General features: G+C 39.0%; 1 protein-coding gene across 6 annotated transcripts in view; it reads right to left on the reverse strand.

Annotated features, from left to right (window-relative positions):
• Window positions 1-19,689, reverse strand: part of MAP3K4 (mitogen-activated protein kinase kinase kinase 4) — a 123,313-nt gene that overhangs the window by 8,184 nt on the left and 95,440 nt on the right. Inside the window, exons 12-24 of one of the 6 annotated variants that reach the window (XR_005578848.2) lie at window positions 19,368-19,529; window positions 18,755-18,888; window positions 17,853-17,931; window positions 17,090-17,168; window positions 13,811-13,907; window positions 12,561-12,698; window positions 8,700-8,800; window positions 7,904-7,984; window positions 4,327-4,518; window positions 2,678-2,748; window positions 1,812-1,928; window positions 1,630-1,720; window positions 750-909 (exon numbers count right to left, since the gene is read on the reverse strand). Coding sequence is in view for 5 of the 6 variants with exons in the window: in XM_039467579.2 (XP_039323513.1) it covers window positions 750-909; window positions 1,812-1,928; window positions 2,678-2,748; window positions 4,327-4,518; window positions 7,904-7,984; window positions 8,700-8,800; window positions 12,561-12,698; window positions 13,811-13,907; window positions 17,090-17,168; window positions 17,853-17,931; window positions 18,755-18,888; window positions 19,368-19,529 (1,411 nt within the window). In the remaining variant the exon portion in view is untranslated. The other 5 variants (XM_039467580.2, XM_039467579.2, XM_074397178.1 and 2 more) reach the window with 5 other exon arrangements.

The raw sequence follows: 19,689 nt of genomic DNA on the forward strand, positions 1-19,689 counted from the left end.
GTTAAACCAATGCCAGAATGATCCCAGACACCAAAGCAAGACAGTGGACAGGCAGGCAGCCAATGAGACTGGCACATGCTGGGTGACTCAGGGTGAGCCACATTATAGAGCATGAACAATTCTTATACCCAAGCCAAAGCAGACTGGTGTAATCCAAAACACCCCCAACGATGGGGGCCCTGAAATGACTGTTATGACCGTTCTGAGACAGAAGCGCAGCTACTCCCCTTGTGTTATGAGAAAAGCACTTTTAATCCATCAATGTGGCCAAATTAACCTTCAGCAGAACTCAATTTCGAGGTTTGCGTAAACCTCATTCTTGTCTCAAAAACACAGCCTCATATTTATATGTGGATTTCTGATCTGATTTACTGTTGCTTTACATATTCATGATGTTCATATATAAATAGACAAGAATCCTGACACGAGAGAAAAAAAGGTTGCTTTGATCACGAATGTCTGGTAAGTATATGGGCTATGCCAAATCAGGCTATAAAAATAGCGAGCTTCATTTTGGGAAGACAGATTTCTCTATAAGCAGTGTTGAACAGAAAGAGCAGACTCTTGAGTAGAGACATGGGTTCTATCTTGTTTCTGAATACAGGATCCTTACAGAGGCGTATTTAAACGAAAGGTATTTCCATCTGGAGAAATCATATGTGAGAATGGGACGAGTGTCTTCAGAGTACCTCCCAGGTGCTGGGTACCAGTGGTTCTGGCACACAGCAGCCAGGCGGGCGTAGGATTACCTTTAATGTCACGGTGGACTATGCCATGATCATGGAGGACATTGATCGCAATGGTGATCTGCTTTGAATACAGCCTAATCACATGCTCCTGAAGTCCCAGCCTTGACACCTCCTCTAATGTTCCCTCGTCACAGTACTCCATGAAGATGTACATTTCTTCCTGTGGGAGGAATAAACGGCAGCTCTGTGTTTACTTTTCCTTACGTGAACGCCAGTGAAAAATCTGGAAAACGTCATAGGCTACACCCCAAAGGAATCTTCTTTCTAACAGTATACTACACTTGCCATCCTGAGTACTGAATGTGTCTCACGACAGTCGCTTCTAAGTCCTCTATAGAGGTGTCTGCCTGCTTCCTCTGTCTGGAATTATACAGCTCTTGGGGATAAGAACATCTCCAAATCACAGGGGATAAATTTCTATCATCCTCTGAAGTTAAGTCTGCTATATAATCTCAGACAGGGACCAACAGGCAATGTAGTGTCCCTACAAATACATTATTAAGTACTGAAACACATCCTTTTTAAACATAATTTGTAAAAACATTAACAATGATCAATTTCCAACTCCCCCTGGAAGCTCATGCTCTATACCACGATGCTCCAGGTGATCCTCTTTCCCTCGACGTGTTTATTTCTAAACACAAGGGGGAAAATCAATTTGAGGCTTTAATTTTCTCTCATTTCACAATGGCTCCCTAAATACATACGAGAGAAAAAACAGTATTACTTAACAGTGTACTCAACAGTGGTTCAGCAAAAAAATGGAAAAAAAAAAGTCACAACAAGTGGTTTAAGGGGCGTTTTAGAAGAATCTTCTGACTGGCAGGATGGGTTTCAGTGCTTTATGATGTCGGGTTAATGACTACAGTCTACAACTTACATTTTAGGAAGAACTCCTCTAGTTTCAGAGAGAAGGCAGAAATGATGTAACTCATGGAGATTTCCTGAGAATTAGGCAAAGTTACTGTGCTCTGAAATGAGAAGACCTGTGATGTAGAACAGGACTCCATTCTGTGCCCTCACTGATTCCTCACACAAAGAGTGTCAATAGGGTCGGCTTACTCTATGCAGCTCCACACCAAAATACCGAACCAGATTGGGGTGTTTGATGCCTTCGAATATTTTCAGTTCGTCTGCAGTTTCCTTGATAGTCTTATGGTCATTAGGTTGAAATCGAATCTGTAAAGTGAGGTAATGAATATGTTAATTAGCTTGATTTAGTCAACCTAATTATACACATTATACACATACATGGAAACATCATATTGCACCCCATAAATACACATGATTTGCCAATTAAAAATAATTTAAAAATGAAGCAAAATGGAAGTTTACAGCCAAGCTGGAGTGAAGTCTTAAAAGTACGGCTAGGTCCCAGGCAGAGGAGGAAGAAACCCTGCTCCGGGGGCATGAGGACCCTCCTGCAGTGCAGGACGAGGCTCCAGAGCGAGCGCAAGCCGCCGCCGGAGGCCTCGCCCATCTTCTCCTTCTCTCCTTCCGTGTCAAACCGGAAGTCTCCACAGACAGCAGAGTCTTGTTTCCTCAGGTTTCTGGCCCTTCCCCATCCTACCTCCAGCTGTTTCAATGCCACTCATTTCTGAAGCTTATCGCAAATGTTACGTTTTCCCCCATAAGTACCCCCATAGGAAACCAGCATTCATCCTCTCCTCTAGGCCTTCAACACACGTAGCTCTGCTGCCTTCAAAGGCACTTCTCACACCTGTGCTGTGAGAACTGCTCGTGACTTCTTCCCTTCTCTGGAAGCACAAGCCCCTTCCGTGTCTGTGTATGCTGTCCCAGTGCATCTGCACTGCTGGTGCTTCAGGCAGCTCTATGCACAGAGAACTGAATCGCCACCAGCGTCTTTATGGAATTCCCATCACCCTTAGTTGCCAAGCCCAGAGGCCCCAGGGAGCCAGGGGACTCACCTCCTTCATGGCCATCAGCTCCCCGGTGTCGACGCTGATGCAGGTGTAGACCTTCCCGTACTGGCCTTCTCCTGTGAACGATGGAAACAAGCTGCACTCCAGCCACTGCAGGGGCTGCTTTACGTTCCTTAAACTTGCAATGACACTGTCCAATTATTCTGGATGTATATTTATATATCTATAATCATGTTTACTGTAGTTTACTATTGCCAGATCCAAAATTTTTCTAAATGTTCCTTGATAACTAAAGTCTTAGGCATCTCTTCAGTATGTCTTACCTACAAGTATCTTTAAACAGAGCAGAACTGACTTTGGTAAATTCCAAGAGAAGCATGAAAAGGACCAGTAAGCAGCCTTGGTGCACAATTCTGAGCCCTCACACCCCTCAAGGAGATCGGGCTCAGGCTGGGAGCAGAAGAAAACAGCCAGGACTAGACCTGGCCATTGTCTACCTCACTGGCACATGTCCAGGGGTGTGTGGGAGCAGACATTCCCCTAACATACCTTCGGGGGCATGAAACCAAGAGGACATGTTCCTGAACAAGACTGATAAGAATAAGTAATCCAATTTATAATAAAGCACTTGATTGTTTTCAGTGTTTTTTGCCCTCTTTGAGAGCTCTAGGAAATTTCAGGTTTCTTTGGGCTGACAAAGCCCCATATTATCAATGCAACTGTGTTCGCCCCCTTCAGATCTAGATGTGTGACAGATAAATACATTTAAGTTGGGGAAGGATCTGAAACATAACAAGACTTCTTCCCTCACATCATTTACCACTAGTTATTTCACAAAAAGCAATTCCACCTGGAAATTAATTAATTAATGAGGAAAGGTTTAGAAAAGAAGATTGTCTGGTCCTCATTTGTATCCAGTCTCCTTTCAAATCATGTTCTTGTGGGAATAAGATAAAAAGTAAATATAAACTGGGCACAGTGACTCATACCTGTAATCTTAGAGCTTTGGGAGGCCAAGGCAGGAGGGCCAGTTGAAGCCAGTTCAAGACCAGCCAGCACAACATAGTGAGACCCCCATGTCTACCAAAAATGAGAAAAATAAGCCAAGCATGGCAGTACATGCCTGTAGTCCCAGCTACTCGAGAGGCTGAGGCAGGCGAATGGCTTGAATCTGGGAGGTGGAGGTTGCAGTGAGCCGAGATGGCGCCACTGTACTCCAGCCTGGCCACAGAGTGAGACTCCGTCACAAAACAAACAAACAAACAAACAAAAATACACACACATTCTCTCTCTCTCTCTCTGTGTGTGTGTGTGTGTGTGTGTGTGTGTGTGTATTTACAGAGAGTGTGTGAGTGTGGAGAGAGACAGAAAGACACTGAGACTAGAACAATCGGGTCAAAATTTGGTGCCTCTACACTGGCAACTTCCAGGGTTACTAAGCAAAACAATCCAATTTAATGAACCATTTAAAAATCTCTTTCTCTTTCTAAAATCTCATTTTGTATTGCTCTTAGAATACATTTTACAAACTAAACAAACAAAAAATCCCCAATCATTCTGCAAAAAGATAACTGTGTATTTACCATGTCTACAAGAAAAAAAAGGCAAACTACATAGAATTTAACCTGAAGAAGTACAAGTATTGCTATTTCTAACAGGGACTCTCTTGACATCATGTTCCTTAATTTCCTTACCAATTTTGTTTCCCCTTTGCCACTTGAAGGTCACCTTCCTCAAGCCAACATGCATAACATTATCATAGGACTTAGGCGTATCACAAACTTGACCAATGATATTCTTTCTCCTCATTTCTCGGTACCTCTTTTCTTCAAACAATCGAACTGACTTCTGGATAGTTTCTATGGGTCCTAGTTTAGAAGCAGTGTCTGCAGAGAGAACAAAAACCTCATTAGTCCCAATCACTGCTATCAAGTCAATTCCTAAAACAGAAACCAATAAAAACAGAGTAATATATATTAACACTCCATTACAGCAAAGCATATTATCTATTCAGATAAACAGCAGGTGAGTTAACGTTCTTCAAAAACTACTAATTCCAGCATTAGTAGCTTTTGAATACATAATTGCCACCCCTTATACAGTACACAGATAAAATATAAGCTAGTCACACAAAAACGACTTCCTTTCCCAAGAATGATGGCTAAAATCTTGCAGTAATCTACATGCCTCTAGTTTCTCCTCTCTCCATTCCATGCTCGTTTGCCAGATTATTAAAACATGAAATGTGATCATGATATTTTTCTATATAAATTTAATTCATTAGGCCTGGAGCAGTAACTCATACTTGTAATCCCAGCATTGTGGGAGGCGAGGCAGGCAGGTCACTTGAGCGTAGGAGTTCAAGACCAGCCGGGACAAAATGGCAAAACCCCATTTCTACAAAAATATACACAAGTTAGCTGGGTGTGGTGGTGCACGCCTGTAGTCCCAGCTACTCAGGAGGCTGAGGTGAGAGGAGCCCTTGTGCCCAGGAGGTAGAGGTTGCAATAAGCCAAGATCATGCCACTGCACTCCAGCCTGGGTGACAGAGTAAGACCAGGTCTCAAAACAAAACAAAGGAACCCTTAATTCATGGTTCTCCACTACCTACTAACCAAATATGCAAACCCCTGCAGAACTTGGACCCAATTTGTCTTTTCTGTGTTTTCAGACTAGCCAAACAGACCCTTACAGAACACCCCAAACTACTTTTCACTTCCACTACATTTACACCTTTCTCTCTGCCTAAAGTATCTTCTTCACACCCGAGTATCTGTTGAGTGAATCCTACTCACACAGAGCACCTGAAACGCCACGCCTCTTCTAGGAAGCCATTTCTAATGAGAAGGGATAGTTTCCCCTTCTCTAGGAAGAGTACAGAAAAAGGGCTCTAGAATCAAAATGCCTGGGAAAAAATCTTTATACATTAAAAACCTAATCTGTGAAATAAAGGTAAAAATACTTCTCTCACAGACCTACTGTGAGGATTTTATGAAATAGTATATGTAAAGCATTTAGCCCAGTGGCTGGAAGACAGTAAAAATAAATATTAGCCACTGCCATTATTCCTCATTTTCCCATCAGGCGATATATCTCTATTTCTCCAACTCACAGTTTTATCATGACTCATAGTAAGAAATACCTTTTACACATTCAACAGTTCTGTGAGCCATTACCCTTACTGCATGTGATTCTGATTTCATCCTGTTCTTTTTTAAAAAATGCTGATCACTCCTACTAAAATTTTATAACCCACTAATGGTTCACAACTCAGAACTTGAAAACCACTGGTTTGCCCACTTCTCTATGACAGCACTTTTCATACCATATCCTAATTAGCTACCCAACAGCCTACATTTTCTGGCTCAGACGAAGAGATCCTTGAAGGCTGGGATGACTGCAAGGTTAATTTGAAAAAAGAAATTTCAAAAGATTTATAATGCTCCAGTTATAGTTTCTTACTATAATCATTTCTTTAAAATACGGGTCCAAGTTTGTTTGCTTTCTTTGCCTCAATACACAACACAGCAACTCTACCCAGCGCTGGGCAAGATTTCAACAGCAGTGAGGCCATGAGCTCCACTGTCAAGTATTTCTCAGAAAGGCTTAAAAACAAATTTCTCAAGATTCCCTGGTCTTTAATATGTCAATGTGAACTGTAACTCTCACAAGAGAAACATAATTCCAAGTGGTTTTCAAGTTTACTTGACCACAAAGTACTTGATTCGAAAAATATGGCAAGGACCTGCTGTCCTTGGGAACTGATAATTACATGATGAGCCACTGAAGAGATTGTCTGTCACCAGGCTCAAGCCTAGGAAGACTCGCCAACTTGAAGCACTGACACACACCTACTCTGTAACCAGGCTTGTCAGTGGTTGCATCAAAGTTGTTTCTTTGTGCCATTACCTCTTTTAAATCCCTTGTTGGTTGGTCCAACATTGTATTACTTATACTGAATTCCTGCAACGGCATTCTAACCAATCTCCCCACTTTCTCCTCACTTCTGGCCAGCAGACTATACTATCTCAGCATCTAACTCACCCCCAGCTTCCCATATCCCGAACACACCAGCTGCTTAACAGCCTCTGGGGCTGCCCACGACCTCTGGGCAAAGCCTTCATTACACAGCTGTTCACTGACGCTGTCCTTGATCTGATCTCCCCTCACCCTCCAATTTCTCCTGCACTGACATCTGCAGCCCAGTGGCTCTCCTCTGTAGCCAAGAAGGCTCCGGGTGTGCTTCCTTCTATTCCTTTCCTCCTGGCTTGCTGCAGACCTGTCTTCCCTTCAGAGGGCCAGCTCAGTCTCCTCCCTCCACAGAATCCTGCCACACATCTCTGGGCACAAATACTCTTCTGCTCAGTCACACAGAGTTGAAAGGGAAGTTGCCGTGGAGAGCACTGGACGAGAGAAATGCCTTCTGGTCCTCACTCTGTCATTTACTACCTTGGCCAAATTATTGAGTTGCTCAGAAACTATCATTTACAAAGAGAGAACAACATCTATTTTGCCTACTGCTCAATATTGTTGGGCAAAAAAATGACAAGAAAGCATTTTAAAGATCATTAAATAGTAGGCCAGTGATTTTTCTGCCATTTGTTCTTTTGATTAATATTAATCACCTGCTTCATAAGCAAGTTCTTTCCCCCCATGTCTAACTTATGAATGGTTATTTCACAAATGTTTATTATATTACTACCATGGACAAAAAATTATGCTATGCTGCTTTAAGAATATAAAGATGAGGCCAGGTGCGGTGGCTCAAGCCTGTAATCCCAGCACTTTGGGAGGCCGAGGCGGGTGGATCACAAGGTCAAGAGATCGAGACCATCCTGGTCAACATGGTGAAACCCCGTCTCTACTAAAAATACAAAACATTAGCTGGGCACGGTGGCGCGTGCCTGTCATCCCAGCTACTCAGGAGGCTGAGGCAGGAGAATTGCCTGAACCCAGGAGGTGGAGGTTGTGGTGAGCCGAGATCGTGCCATTGCACTCCAGCCTGGGTAACAAGAGCAAAACTCCGTCTCAAAAAAAAAAAAAAGAATATAAAGATGAGTAAAACATATTACAGACCCAAAGGAGCATGTAGCTTGTTACAAGAAATAGGAAATGTATACAAACACAGTGCATGACAGAAAGTGATGTCAGAGGGGTGACATCACAAGATAGTAATGAGGAAGGTCTAATAATTCAGAAGCTATATCAAGTTTTACCTGAAACTGCTACCCTTACATGTAACATTTTTCAGTCCAACACTCCTTCTCTCACCTTTACTCTGGCTGATTAGTGTACGAAGTTCCCAACTTCTTCTTGTGAACCCACTTGAATCCCCTCTTGGATATGCTGGTTCTGCAAGAAGTTATTTTTATACAAATTAAGATTTATGAAAGAAAATACGCTTATTTGAGAGCAAATGAAACGAATGGCAATGGTTAAAACAACCTGTCTTTTCTGGTTATTAATTTTTAGTGTTTTTGATGTGAGTGTGAGAAACTAGCTCTGCAATCCATCCTAAAAATTGCACCAACTACGAAGTTAATGGGGTTACAGGATTTTAACTAGGCTAATCTTTTCACTAGTAATAGACAATAGAATACTGTGCAAAAACTGGATTCGTTGGGAACTTCATTCAAGATATTGGCTTCAGGAGCCGCAGCCCTGCTCCAATAGAAGCAGCAATGTGGTTCCTGAGCAAAGGTTCCTGAGAGCTACATTATAAACAAAACTTCCACATATGATCAACAAACACAGTGTCACTTTTGCATTTTTTAAATGAATAAAAGTATTCAACGATTAAAATATCTAGAATAATACTATTTTTAAAGCAACAAAAGTAGACCTATAAAATGCTAACATAGCTAAAAAGCCATCTGTATTAAAAGGTCAACGCGCTCAGCATTAAGTCTTCTCATAAATCTCTGTTGCTTCTTACTCCTCACTCCTTCACAAAAGACCAAAACAATCAATCTTCAAGGAATCCTCATAAAGGCATTAACAATAGAAACTGGTGAACTGAGACAAACAATCGGGCTGGTTGTGAATGCAGCTACCTTAAAATACTCACCGTCTCGTTCCTCCGTGGGGCTTGAGTGGCGACTCAGGGACCTAAACTGCAATTCAGCAGCTATGGAAGCCAATCGATCATTTTCAGGGACACTGGAACCCCTGTTTTAATATTTTTAACAATTGAGCTATCAATTCAATAGAACTTAAAATGAAAGATGTGTGAGATTTTTCTAGAGCAGTAATTCTCACAGCGGGGCAACTCTGCCTGCCAGGAACAACTTTGCCTCTAACAATGTCTTAGTCACTTTGGGGAGGGTGCTACTGGCATCTAGTGGGCAGCGGAAAACACACAAGACAGACCCACCAGAATTATCCTCCAAGGGAACAGCACTGCAGTGGAGACCCTCCTCTGGAGTCTGTTAGAGCTCCGGAGTCTGGAAGGAGGGCTCCATTTTCATCTCTCTGTAGCCAACACTCAAACCTGGAATGCCTGCCTGCATGAAACCCTGTCTTATATTAACAACAGAAATAAAAACTCAACACTACTTAAGTGTTACTGATGCATGAAAACCTCCATAACTTAAGCCGAGGGTGAATAAAACTGCATTCACCGAATCCTGCTGATCTTTAAAGTCACATCTGTGGAGACCCTCCTCTGCAGTCTGTTAGAGCTCTGGAGTCTGGAAGGAGGGCTCCATAGCCAAACTCAAGCCTGAGAGCACCTGCCTACATAAAACCCTGTCTTATATTAACAACAGAAACAAAAACACAGCATTACTTAAGTGTTGCTGACGTGTGAAAACCTCCATAACTTAAGCCCATGGTAAATAAAGCTGTATTAAACAAATCTTGCTGATCTTTAAAGTTACCATCAAATTATATTTATGTACTTAATTCTGTTTAAAGTACTAAAATCACTCCATGGTCCAAAAGATTCCAAATCTCTTAACAAGAAAATGAAAAGGAATACCTAAAGGTTTCTCAAGCAGTAGCCAAGCAGAAGTGCAAAAGAGGAGGAAGCTTGATATATTAAAGAACAAAGTTAATGAGCTGCTTTTCCAGAATAAAGTGAAATGTTCAACAACCAGAATGAACCCATAAAGAGTAAAAACTAAAACTAAATAGGGAATGTGTTAAAACTGTAATTTGAAAAATCAAAGAACCTCAAATAAATATGGCATTAGTTTATTAAAGTCATTTAGTGTATATTTTTAAATTAATGACATAATGAAGTATGGTAGCATTTATGCTCTTATTATACACTGATAGGCTGAAGGCAACACGATCTATTGCACATTTATAAATTATAAAATACGCATTTTTTCTGGTATTTCCCTAATCCCTCAAATCTAGTAGAGAACTTGTTAAGTCTGAAGTGATGAGGACATTTCTACTGCCATATAGTGCATCAAAAATTAGCACTATCTAATGGAAGAACCACTGGTGTTGAAGTGAAGAAGCCTATCCCACTTCTAAGCAGTGCCAAAGACCACTGGCGAGATCAAGAAGGCACCAACCACCTTGAATTTTCCTGATTTCCCACAAGTGAGACTGGCCAATTTCATGCCCTTAAGAGATTTTTGCCTGGGTAAAAGGAAAGAACATATATTCATGAAGTAGCCTACTGGGGAATGTTTAACAACTAGCTACGGTGGGGGCTGTGGAGGATGGGGAGGTGGATTGTAGCATTTGCCAATTTCTGTGGTATAAGAACAAGTTGCAAAATTTCTCAAATATTCACAATCAGCTCTTGAGAGCCAGCAGGAGCAAGCCTCAGCAAGAGCACCACTGCAAAGTGTTTAATAAACGAAGGTAAGATAACTTAAGCCCAGAACAGGTATTTCTTAGGTCAAGTGAAATCAATTAAAAATATGTATTGAAACCCCTAGGGTCAAGTGAGGTTGACCTTTGGTTGATGTATCTGTAAGACAGGCAAGGGCTACACACCGTGGCCGTGGCAGGGACGCACACACTGGTGTCATTCTGCCTCCCCGGGGCACATTCACAAACCACAGCAGTGTTGAGACAGGAGACCCTGCGTATGTGAAGTGTGCCTCAGGAGCAATAAGCCGAATCGACCAGTGATTCACGGGCCCACCAACTGGGCTCACTGTGAAGGTGCGGAGGCTTACGCAGGGCTTGCCTGCAGGAGGGAGTCTGATCCCACCCCACACCTCTTCAAGTGGCTGTGCTCTTCTCTACCTACCGAGAGACAGACAGACAGACAGACAGACAGACACACAGACACACACACACACACACACACACACACACACACACACACGGCCATGAAGTAACGGGGATCCTGGGTAAAAAATGTCCTTCAAGATACCATATTATGATGCTATTAAAATTTCTAAACATCAAAGAGTGTCTAAGTATGCACAAATTTAAGATGAATATTTATGAGATGCTACTGATAAGCCTTTAAGATGAAATGCTGAAAAACTTCTTATGCAAAGACTTAACTCCATGAAAAGGCCAACTCTTATCCTAAAATACACGTAATGTACCACACTGCCAACCTACAAATGCCTTAAAACACAGTGTATCAACCTTTAAAAAGAGGAAGGTCACTCTCCACTGTCTGTCCAGTTCAGGGCAGTCTGAAGTGAACGTGGACACAGCAGGTGTGGGAGGCAGGAGCCACAGGGTGGTCAATACCCTCCTCAACTGTGAGCGTGTTTTAAGCCAACGCACTCCTCTTCAGTCTGTACTGCATGAATAAAGAAGACAGCGTTGACAGCCCTCACAGGGATAGAAAAGCATATATAAAGGTATTTGTCATGAAAGGCTCTAAACATAAAAATTAAGAAGTTAAATGGGAGAATGGGAGTTTGTCCAATGTTGTTAATTTTTTTAGGTGACTGCTTAAGCTGTAAAATACTTTGTTTTTTTTGTTTTTTTTTTTTTTTTGGTTATGGTCATTTCTCACTAAAATTTAGAAGCATTAATTATTTTAATCAGTGAGAAGACTGGAAATATTTGTAGAAATTTTAGACTGTTACTAAAGTAAGTGTAAAAACATGTTAGTCTATTTTAAAATCTAAAGCCAGGCATCATCTTCCTGAGAACTCTACTGCTTTTTCCCTGGAGTTGAACGCAGAACTCTGGGTTCTATCACAGGTTTATCTTTTTAGATCAGATACTCCCAACCTCAATAGTTTTGTTTGACTCTTACTGCAAGATGGGAATAGTAACTGCGTTCCTCCTACTTCAGTACAAAGGTGAAATTCAGAGAAAACAACAGGTCTTTCTCCAATTAGGGTATGAGAATATGATGAAATCCTCTGCCAAAAAATAACTAGAATGAGAAAGGCTACAAATCCCTCCTTACCTATACAAAAGACGATGCAAGACTTAAATTTTTCTGGGGCTTGCCAAGTATCTGAGAGTTTTCTCTAGTACTGATCTACTCTCCATATAACATACAAACTTCATGAACTCATTTTTCCACTTCTATAAACTACTTCTAATCAACAATAATTTAAAATAAAAAATTTGGTTATAAAACTGATCTTCCTAAAAAACAGAATGTCACCACCTCACATCGTTAACTAGATGCCATCTTTTAACTACCTTGTGACTCCAGGCTCTGTGAGGCAAAATGTTCACGCCCCTTCTGTTGTAGACCAGTCCTTTCCTATGATACTCTCTTCATAAAGTTATTCTTGGCAAAGTGTTTGGTCATTTTGGCTAATATCAGCTCCAAAGAAATACTGGTATCAGACAAGTGTCTGCTCATGGAGGTCAGTGCCAGAGCCTTCGAGCCCTGGCTATCGGCGGAAGGCCCCAGAGCATCACTCACACACCACAGCCAAGAAGCCCAGCTGCACCCGGCACACACCCTAACTAAGGTCGCTGTGCGAGTGCATATGAGGGGTGGGTAGGGTACGGGATGCTGGTGGGATGAGACTACCTGGTATCATGGGCACTGCTGATGGATTTGGGTGGCGCAGAGTCGCCACCAGAGGTGCTGGGCCGACTGGCAGCAATAGCAGCAGCAGCAGCAGCAGGGCTGCCGTGGCTCCGCGCATCAGAAGGCATACTCCGAGTGCTAAGACAAGAAGAAAAGCTTCAGGAACACATGTGAGAAGAGGGAATGGACTTGACAATCATTTTCAATAAAAATAAAATACGGCAAAGGAGTGAAAAATATTTAAAAATATAAAATGCAAATTGTTCTTTGAGATTCAAATCTAGGTGTAAAAAAGAAAGAATCCTAATTTCAAAGCTTTTCTTTTTTGTGTAACAGGGTGGCACTCTGTTGCCCAGGCTGGAGTGCAGTGGCGAAATCACAGCTCACTGCAGCCTCGACCTCCTGGGCTCAAGTGACCCTCCTTGCCTCAGCCTCCCAAGTAGCTGGGACCACAGGCGTGGCCACCTCACACAGCTACTATTTTTCTTGTAGTCTCTGTGGAGATGATGTTTTGCTACGTTGCTCAGGCTGGTCTCCAACTCCTGGGCTCAAGTGATCCTCCTGCCTCAGCCTCCCAAAGTGCTGGAATTACAGGCGTTGAGCCATTGCACCCTAGTCCCCTCAAAGCTTTTAAAAAAAAATAACTGTGGTCCTATCTAACGAATATTGTCAACTAAAACTAACTTTAAAAAAGTAATTATACAGGGGAAAGAAGATGGTCACTACCTCAAGATGCAGAAATGCCACCACATTCAAGGCAGTTATCGTGAATGTACTATAGTTTCTGAATTTACTTAGTGTTTAAGTTGCTTTGTAATTAAATACGCAGATAAAAATTGAATCTGGAAAGGTCATTCCAGTTTTTCTCCACTTTTAAAGTGATATTCAGTATTGTTTTCAAATGTTGACTATGCTATCCACATTCAAATTTGTTTTCCGAAGGTTATTTTTCGAAGACAGGAAAGGAAAAAAATGACTCCAAAGCCAGAAAGCATTTAGTAGCTTGAGGTTATAAATAAGCTGAGGAATGAGATTATCTTGAAAGCTACATGTCTGTTTTAAATTTGCATGCCTTTTTCTTTTGCAACTAAAGGCTTCAAGATAAGCAAGTAAGAGCTTTCACAAATGTACGAACAAGAACGCAGTAAAGGTATTTAGCTCTCAGAGCAAGCATCTAGTAGTTTCAAAAGGATCAGCATGCATATCGGAAAACACTTTGTAAAGCAAACAACTAGATAAGCACCAAATACCTGAATCCCTCTGGAGTGGGGATAATGAGGTGTGGGTTAGGAGGGTCACTATGGCATCGAGGTACCTTCACAGGACGGGGGCTGTTCCGATGAATGGCTGCCAGCGAAATGGCAACAAATGCACCTTGTTAATATGGTCCACAGAAAATCATCAAATCAGTCAAATGCAAAATGGAGTGCCACTGAATTTGGCCAATGACCAAGGCAAGTCCATTTATATATGTAGAAAATCATATTACATACAAATATTATGAAAAATGTGACTTTTTAAAAGTTAGTAAAACCATATTATATATTTATACTTTCTCCATCAAAAACATTTTTTGAAATCCTGGAGTGAAACATACATAATGTAAGCTAAACAAATGATTTAACTCATTTTAGAGATACATGAAAATGTGCTATCTCCCTAATAAAAAGGAGTCTCTTTATGTTATCTACACTTTAAAAAGATTTTGGTCACTGGTGACATTTCAAGAGGCCTTGCCTTTAAGGTCACTGTGATTTTCCTGAGTGCATGCGTTTTTATTCAATTCCTTTAAACCAAATCAGGCAGATTTAACTGAGTTATTTTTTTCAAGGTCATGTTTTCTTCTCATTTTAAGTATTCTGGTAATAGGTAAATATGAATAAAATTTAAAATAAAAATTTAAAACTAGAGATCTTACCTAGTGATCACACATATGCTTACAATTCCACTTTCCCAATAACTACATGTCAGTATGAATGGACATGTGTTATATTTTGTCTCCTTCTCCGTAGCATGTTTTTTTCTTATTTTACTTTTAAGAATCTGTTTTAACCCTCCTTAATGTTTTTTTAATGTCATATTTTCTCTTCATATTAATAATTTTAGTCCATATATGTTTTATCCCAAATAGGTTTTATCCTAAATGGAAATTCTGTTTCTTCATGGTTTTGTTTCCTAGTAATGAGAGGAAAGAAGAGACACAGAAGTACTAAAAATGGAGAGATCTGAAGTTCCCTTGCAAAACTTATAAACAAATGCAAGAAACTGTTAACAAAAAACCTGAGGTAATCTGTGTCTCTGATTCATTATCCTAGCTATTACAATGGCAAATGGAAGAAATTCAGTAATAACAAAGGTTAAAAGAGAAAAAAAAAAGATTTGGTGAGTCTTTAATTAAGCAAAGGTACTGGGGGCTAGTCAAAAATTAGTAAACATATTCCTACAAAGAAAGACATTCTGTTTAAAAAATCATGTGCACATATATGTTTTGCATGAAACAAAACCATTATTTTAACAGGGAACATGTGACATTGCAAAACTGTGACACTTCATTGGAAAGAAAATTCAAAAGGCCAATAAACAAAATGGATGTTCAAATTTCACTACTGGTAAACATGGTTTACAGAGATGCTTTTCAAAACAAAAGCCCATTAAAAAAATGGTAGAAAGAATTACAGTACATTCATGATGGCCACAATGTGGCCAATAAAAATAACAAGTGAGATCTATACCTGTTGACATGGAAACATTTCTACAACTGTAAACAAACCACCCTATTTATGACTGTTGTGATGAAATGGGCATAGAGAAAGGTACAGGTAGAATGCATTTGTGTGATTATATGAACCTACAGGAAATATGGAAGCTTACATACCAGGTTGTTATTTGTTATGTGCTCAGAACAGAGGGAAAGGAAGAAAGTAAGCAACATTAACCACAAAATGAGTTGACATGCTCTCATTTTCATTCCTTTCTTTTGTAAGAAAAGAATACAAAACCAAATGATGACCCCTTTTGTGTATGGAACACTAGAATTTACACAATATTATTTATTTAATCCTCATTAGCATCCAGTTTCATTCATTAAAAGGGGAGGCTCAACGATGTTAAATGAGCAGCCCCAGGTCAATTGCTATCCAGGCCCCTGACAGTTCAGTTCCACTAACCCACAGTGGCTGAGAGGACAAAGGACCATGTGGGCCTCCCGAGAGTGCTAGTAATTAACTGTTCCACTGTAGTTTGGCAGGCATGTTGAAAGATGAGCGACTCAGATGTTACCAGTGACTACCACTGGATTATCGAAGTATGAGTATTTTTTCTTTTGTCTTTTGTAATCTTTTTTTACATTGATAAATTTTCTAAAGGTGTTTCTTCCATATTTTTCTACATACTTTTTCTACATTGTAATTTTTCCATAATGAAAATAATTCCTTATGTAATAAAATATTTTTAAAAAATAATTCTTACTGAATTACCAATTGTGTTCTTAGAGAAGTGTTTTAAGAGATCAGAAAATCAAAATTATTGATAATATGCTTAAGCAAAAGCCTGATGAGACAATAACATGCTTTATATAAAATGCTCAAACAGTCTTACAAATGATAACTTTCATTTTCATAACAACCTTGGGAGAAAACGAGGTATAAACTGAGTGGATCTTAAAGATTAAAAAACCAACAATTAAAACCCATTCTACTTACTTTTCTGTAGCTAGCAAGTATCCTCTACAAAGTATAGTTGGTGTTCAATAAATTTATCATTTATGAATTATTTTTTGTGTAATTTAAATTGCATAAAATTTTTAAGTTTTCTTTTTTGGATGTTTATTACTTATAAATACAGTTTCATTTTCTTTACAAACTATCTCAAGAATGGCATAAGACATAGCTTTTTTTGATATATATTTTGTTTTCAAAGTTTCAACGTATACTGTAAAAGTGTTAATCATTCAATGTGACTAAAACTGTACATAAACTATAATCAAAAATCGTAATTGAAGTAATATATATTGCAGCGTAACTTAACTTGATGTTTTAAAGAGTAAAATCGAGTCAGAATTTACTACAGTTGGTGGGAAGGTGGGTACTTGGGAAAGCTGTGGAGAAATGGACACTGTTGTCCTCAAAGGTGAGGAAGGAGGGTCAGGGAAGTCATCTGCAGCCACACACAGCGAGGTGGTTCTTGCTGCTTGCCAGACAACACCCTCTTCCAGTCCTTCCTCCCCATCAGGAAAGATGTCCAGGGGGAAAAAAGAATGGTAGTTAACGGTATAGAAAAAACAAATGTATAATTTAATACTGCTGGCTAGCATAGAATAGCTTATGGTTGACATTTTAATCTTCCTGTTGGATTTAGAAAGATTGTTATGGAGTTCTCTATCTACACACCTCCTTTCTGTCCCTCTTATTGTCATTTTCCTGAATATTCTTAAAACAGCTCTTATACCATTTTAAACAACTGCAATTACAAAAGGATTTGTCCACTCAAATCATTATGTTCCAGAAGAAATGCTGTAACGGCTGTCTTACCAAGGTACAAACCTGTAACAGGACTGTGTGGTTTTCCTATGACATGGCCAATGCATTCATTCATCAAGGCTTGTAAACTCTAGAAACCAAAAGACAATGGGAAAGGTAAAGAGATAAAATGAATACTTTCTTAATTATGTAAGTAGCACAAATTAACTTTCAGCCTATTTTTAAAAACATGTTACCCAAATATTTTCTGTAGTTTAAAAGAAAATAAGTATAAATACAAATTGTATGTAATTTAAAATAATAGAATGTATTGTTATCATTTTTATAAATAAAGGCAAATCCCATAACACAATGATGTGTACAAGCAAAGAACTTTTCAAGTAATCGTCTCTACTACTACGAGAATGAATGAATTCACACTTTGAGCAACATCATTTTAATCACATGACACTTATGAGACTAACAGTGATAATATTCAACACGAGCATGATGCTCTCAAATGATGCGCACTGAAGTAAAAGAGTTAATCCTTTTTCTGCCCTAAAGCAGCAGCTATGATGGCAGTAAAAACATAAAACTAACAAATATATTAGAAGGGCCAGAGTTTACAAACTAGACATTGACTTAGTTGAACATCAGTGTTATAAGAAGAAAAAAATATCTTACTCTGCTATTAAGAATACTTTAATTTCCCAGCATTATCATTACACAAAAAATATTTAGAACCACTATTACACATAAAACATATACAACCAGAAAATAAAGAGTCACTGACTTATTTTACAATGAAAAAAAACTTGAGAATATTCCATACCAAGAAGTCATCTTCTGGTAAAGCTGAAATAAAGGCGGGTTCAATTGCTTGTAGAAAATCAAAACCTTGAGTTGCCCACCTAGTACATGAAAAAGTTCAGAAATCACAAAATAATCAAGAAAATGCTGTAGCAGTTTTAGACTGCACAATACTAAAAAGTAACATAATTTTAATTATTAGGAGAAAACACTTTTTTTTTTTTTTTTTTTTTTTTTTTGCGTGGGTTCAGTAAGTTTGCAGTGTGACCTTTTGGAAAGAATAATTTTTTTAAATTTAATTTTGTTTTGAAACAAATGGGAAACATGGAAGAGGATTTTAGACATGATAGGTGCCATTTGTAATTTAACCATTATTTATGAGTTTTATAACACAAAGTTCCTACTTTGAGTCTCAGGTACAGCAAATGTATTTTCTCTAACTTGCAGAAACAGCTTAATGACTTTAAAAAACTGCCCCATAATATCCCTCCATTACAAATCACAGAACACTCAGCTATTTTTCACACAGTCAAGACACCTTAATAACTATGTTTACTTTAGTAGAGTTACTATTGGGTTTCACAGATGATTCACCCATTTCCCCCCTGCAAATTCCAAAATGACTTCTTAATGAATGAATTTCATGAGGGAAGAAAAAACATTAGTGATCAGGAAGACTTGTCAAAGGAAAACAGGAGTTCCCTTAAAGGTAACTCCAGTTCGGAAGAACTTAAAAAAAATTTTTTTTCCTAAGAGTTATGCAGTTTTCGCTATATATTTTTCCATTAAAAAAACCCTGATCACCGAAGAGCTTACAGTATTCCCTTTCATGTCATCTACTCAAAAATATCCCATAGGACATATATGAAAAACTACTACCAACCCCACATGATGCATTCCAGAAACATCCTAGTTGGTCATTACCTGGGTCTTGTACCTCTACCGCTCTCACATTTAGTCAGGACATAATTCATCCACTTCCGAGCAAAGCTTATGTACTTGTCTCCTATCTTCTGTCTAAACTCCCCAGACATCAAACGAACAACTTCTTTATGATACTGTAAGAAGATTTCACGTATATCAAAATGAAGAAAACAATCATTAAATAATACCACACACTATAATGCCATGTCTGTTTAAATGTTTTCTAAAAACAAAAAGTGAAATTGAATTAAAATTTCTATATTTTGAAGAGTATGAACAATTATAGAAAGTATAGTGTTTTAAAATGCAGTTTCATAAATGTTTTACTCCAGAGTTTAAATTAAGAGTGTGCTTTTATGATATAAAACATCTTTTTTAAAGTTTTAAAATGTAAATGGATGGTCATTAGCACAAAATAAACGTCGGGCAACTACCTAACAGTTTAAAAGTAAACTAACATCTCTGATATTCATGAGTGATATAAGATGATATTCTTGATTAAGCTGTGATTACGATTAATACCAGATTTACTGTAAAAGATGCCTAAAACTTGCTGTAAGTTATCAAGCAATTACTAAACTGTACTATGTGTTTTCTCTTATTCTCAACCTACCTCAAATCCAAAATTGTACCCCTGAATCATTGCTTCTCGGTAGTACTGTTGCAAGGTGACAGATTCAGATTCATCAACTTCAGCATCAAATTCTGATGTGAACATGTGGTCCACGCGGTCAATGGCATTGCTTATTCTGTTGCATAGCTCTAATGCATCATTCTAAAGAGTCCCAAACCATGATTAGTCCAAAATGAAGTAAATCATACAATACTTACCACATTTTAAAGAAATATTTTGTTCATCATCACACAGACATTAACCACTGCCAACACTTTAGCCACTTTTAGTTACCAAAAGGAATTATCAAATATAGAGGAAA

Source organism: Saimiri boliviensis, chromosome 4 (genome assembly GCF_048565385.1).
Source record: "Saimiri boliviensis isolate mSaiBol1 chromosome 4, mSaiBol1.pri, whole genome shotgun sequence".
Classification (NCBI taxonomy): domain Eukaryota; kingdom Metazoa; phylum Chordata; class Mammalia; order Primates; family Cebidae; genus Saimiri; species Saimiri boliviensis.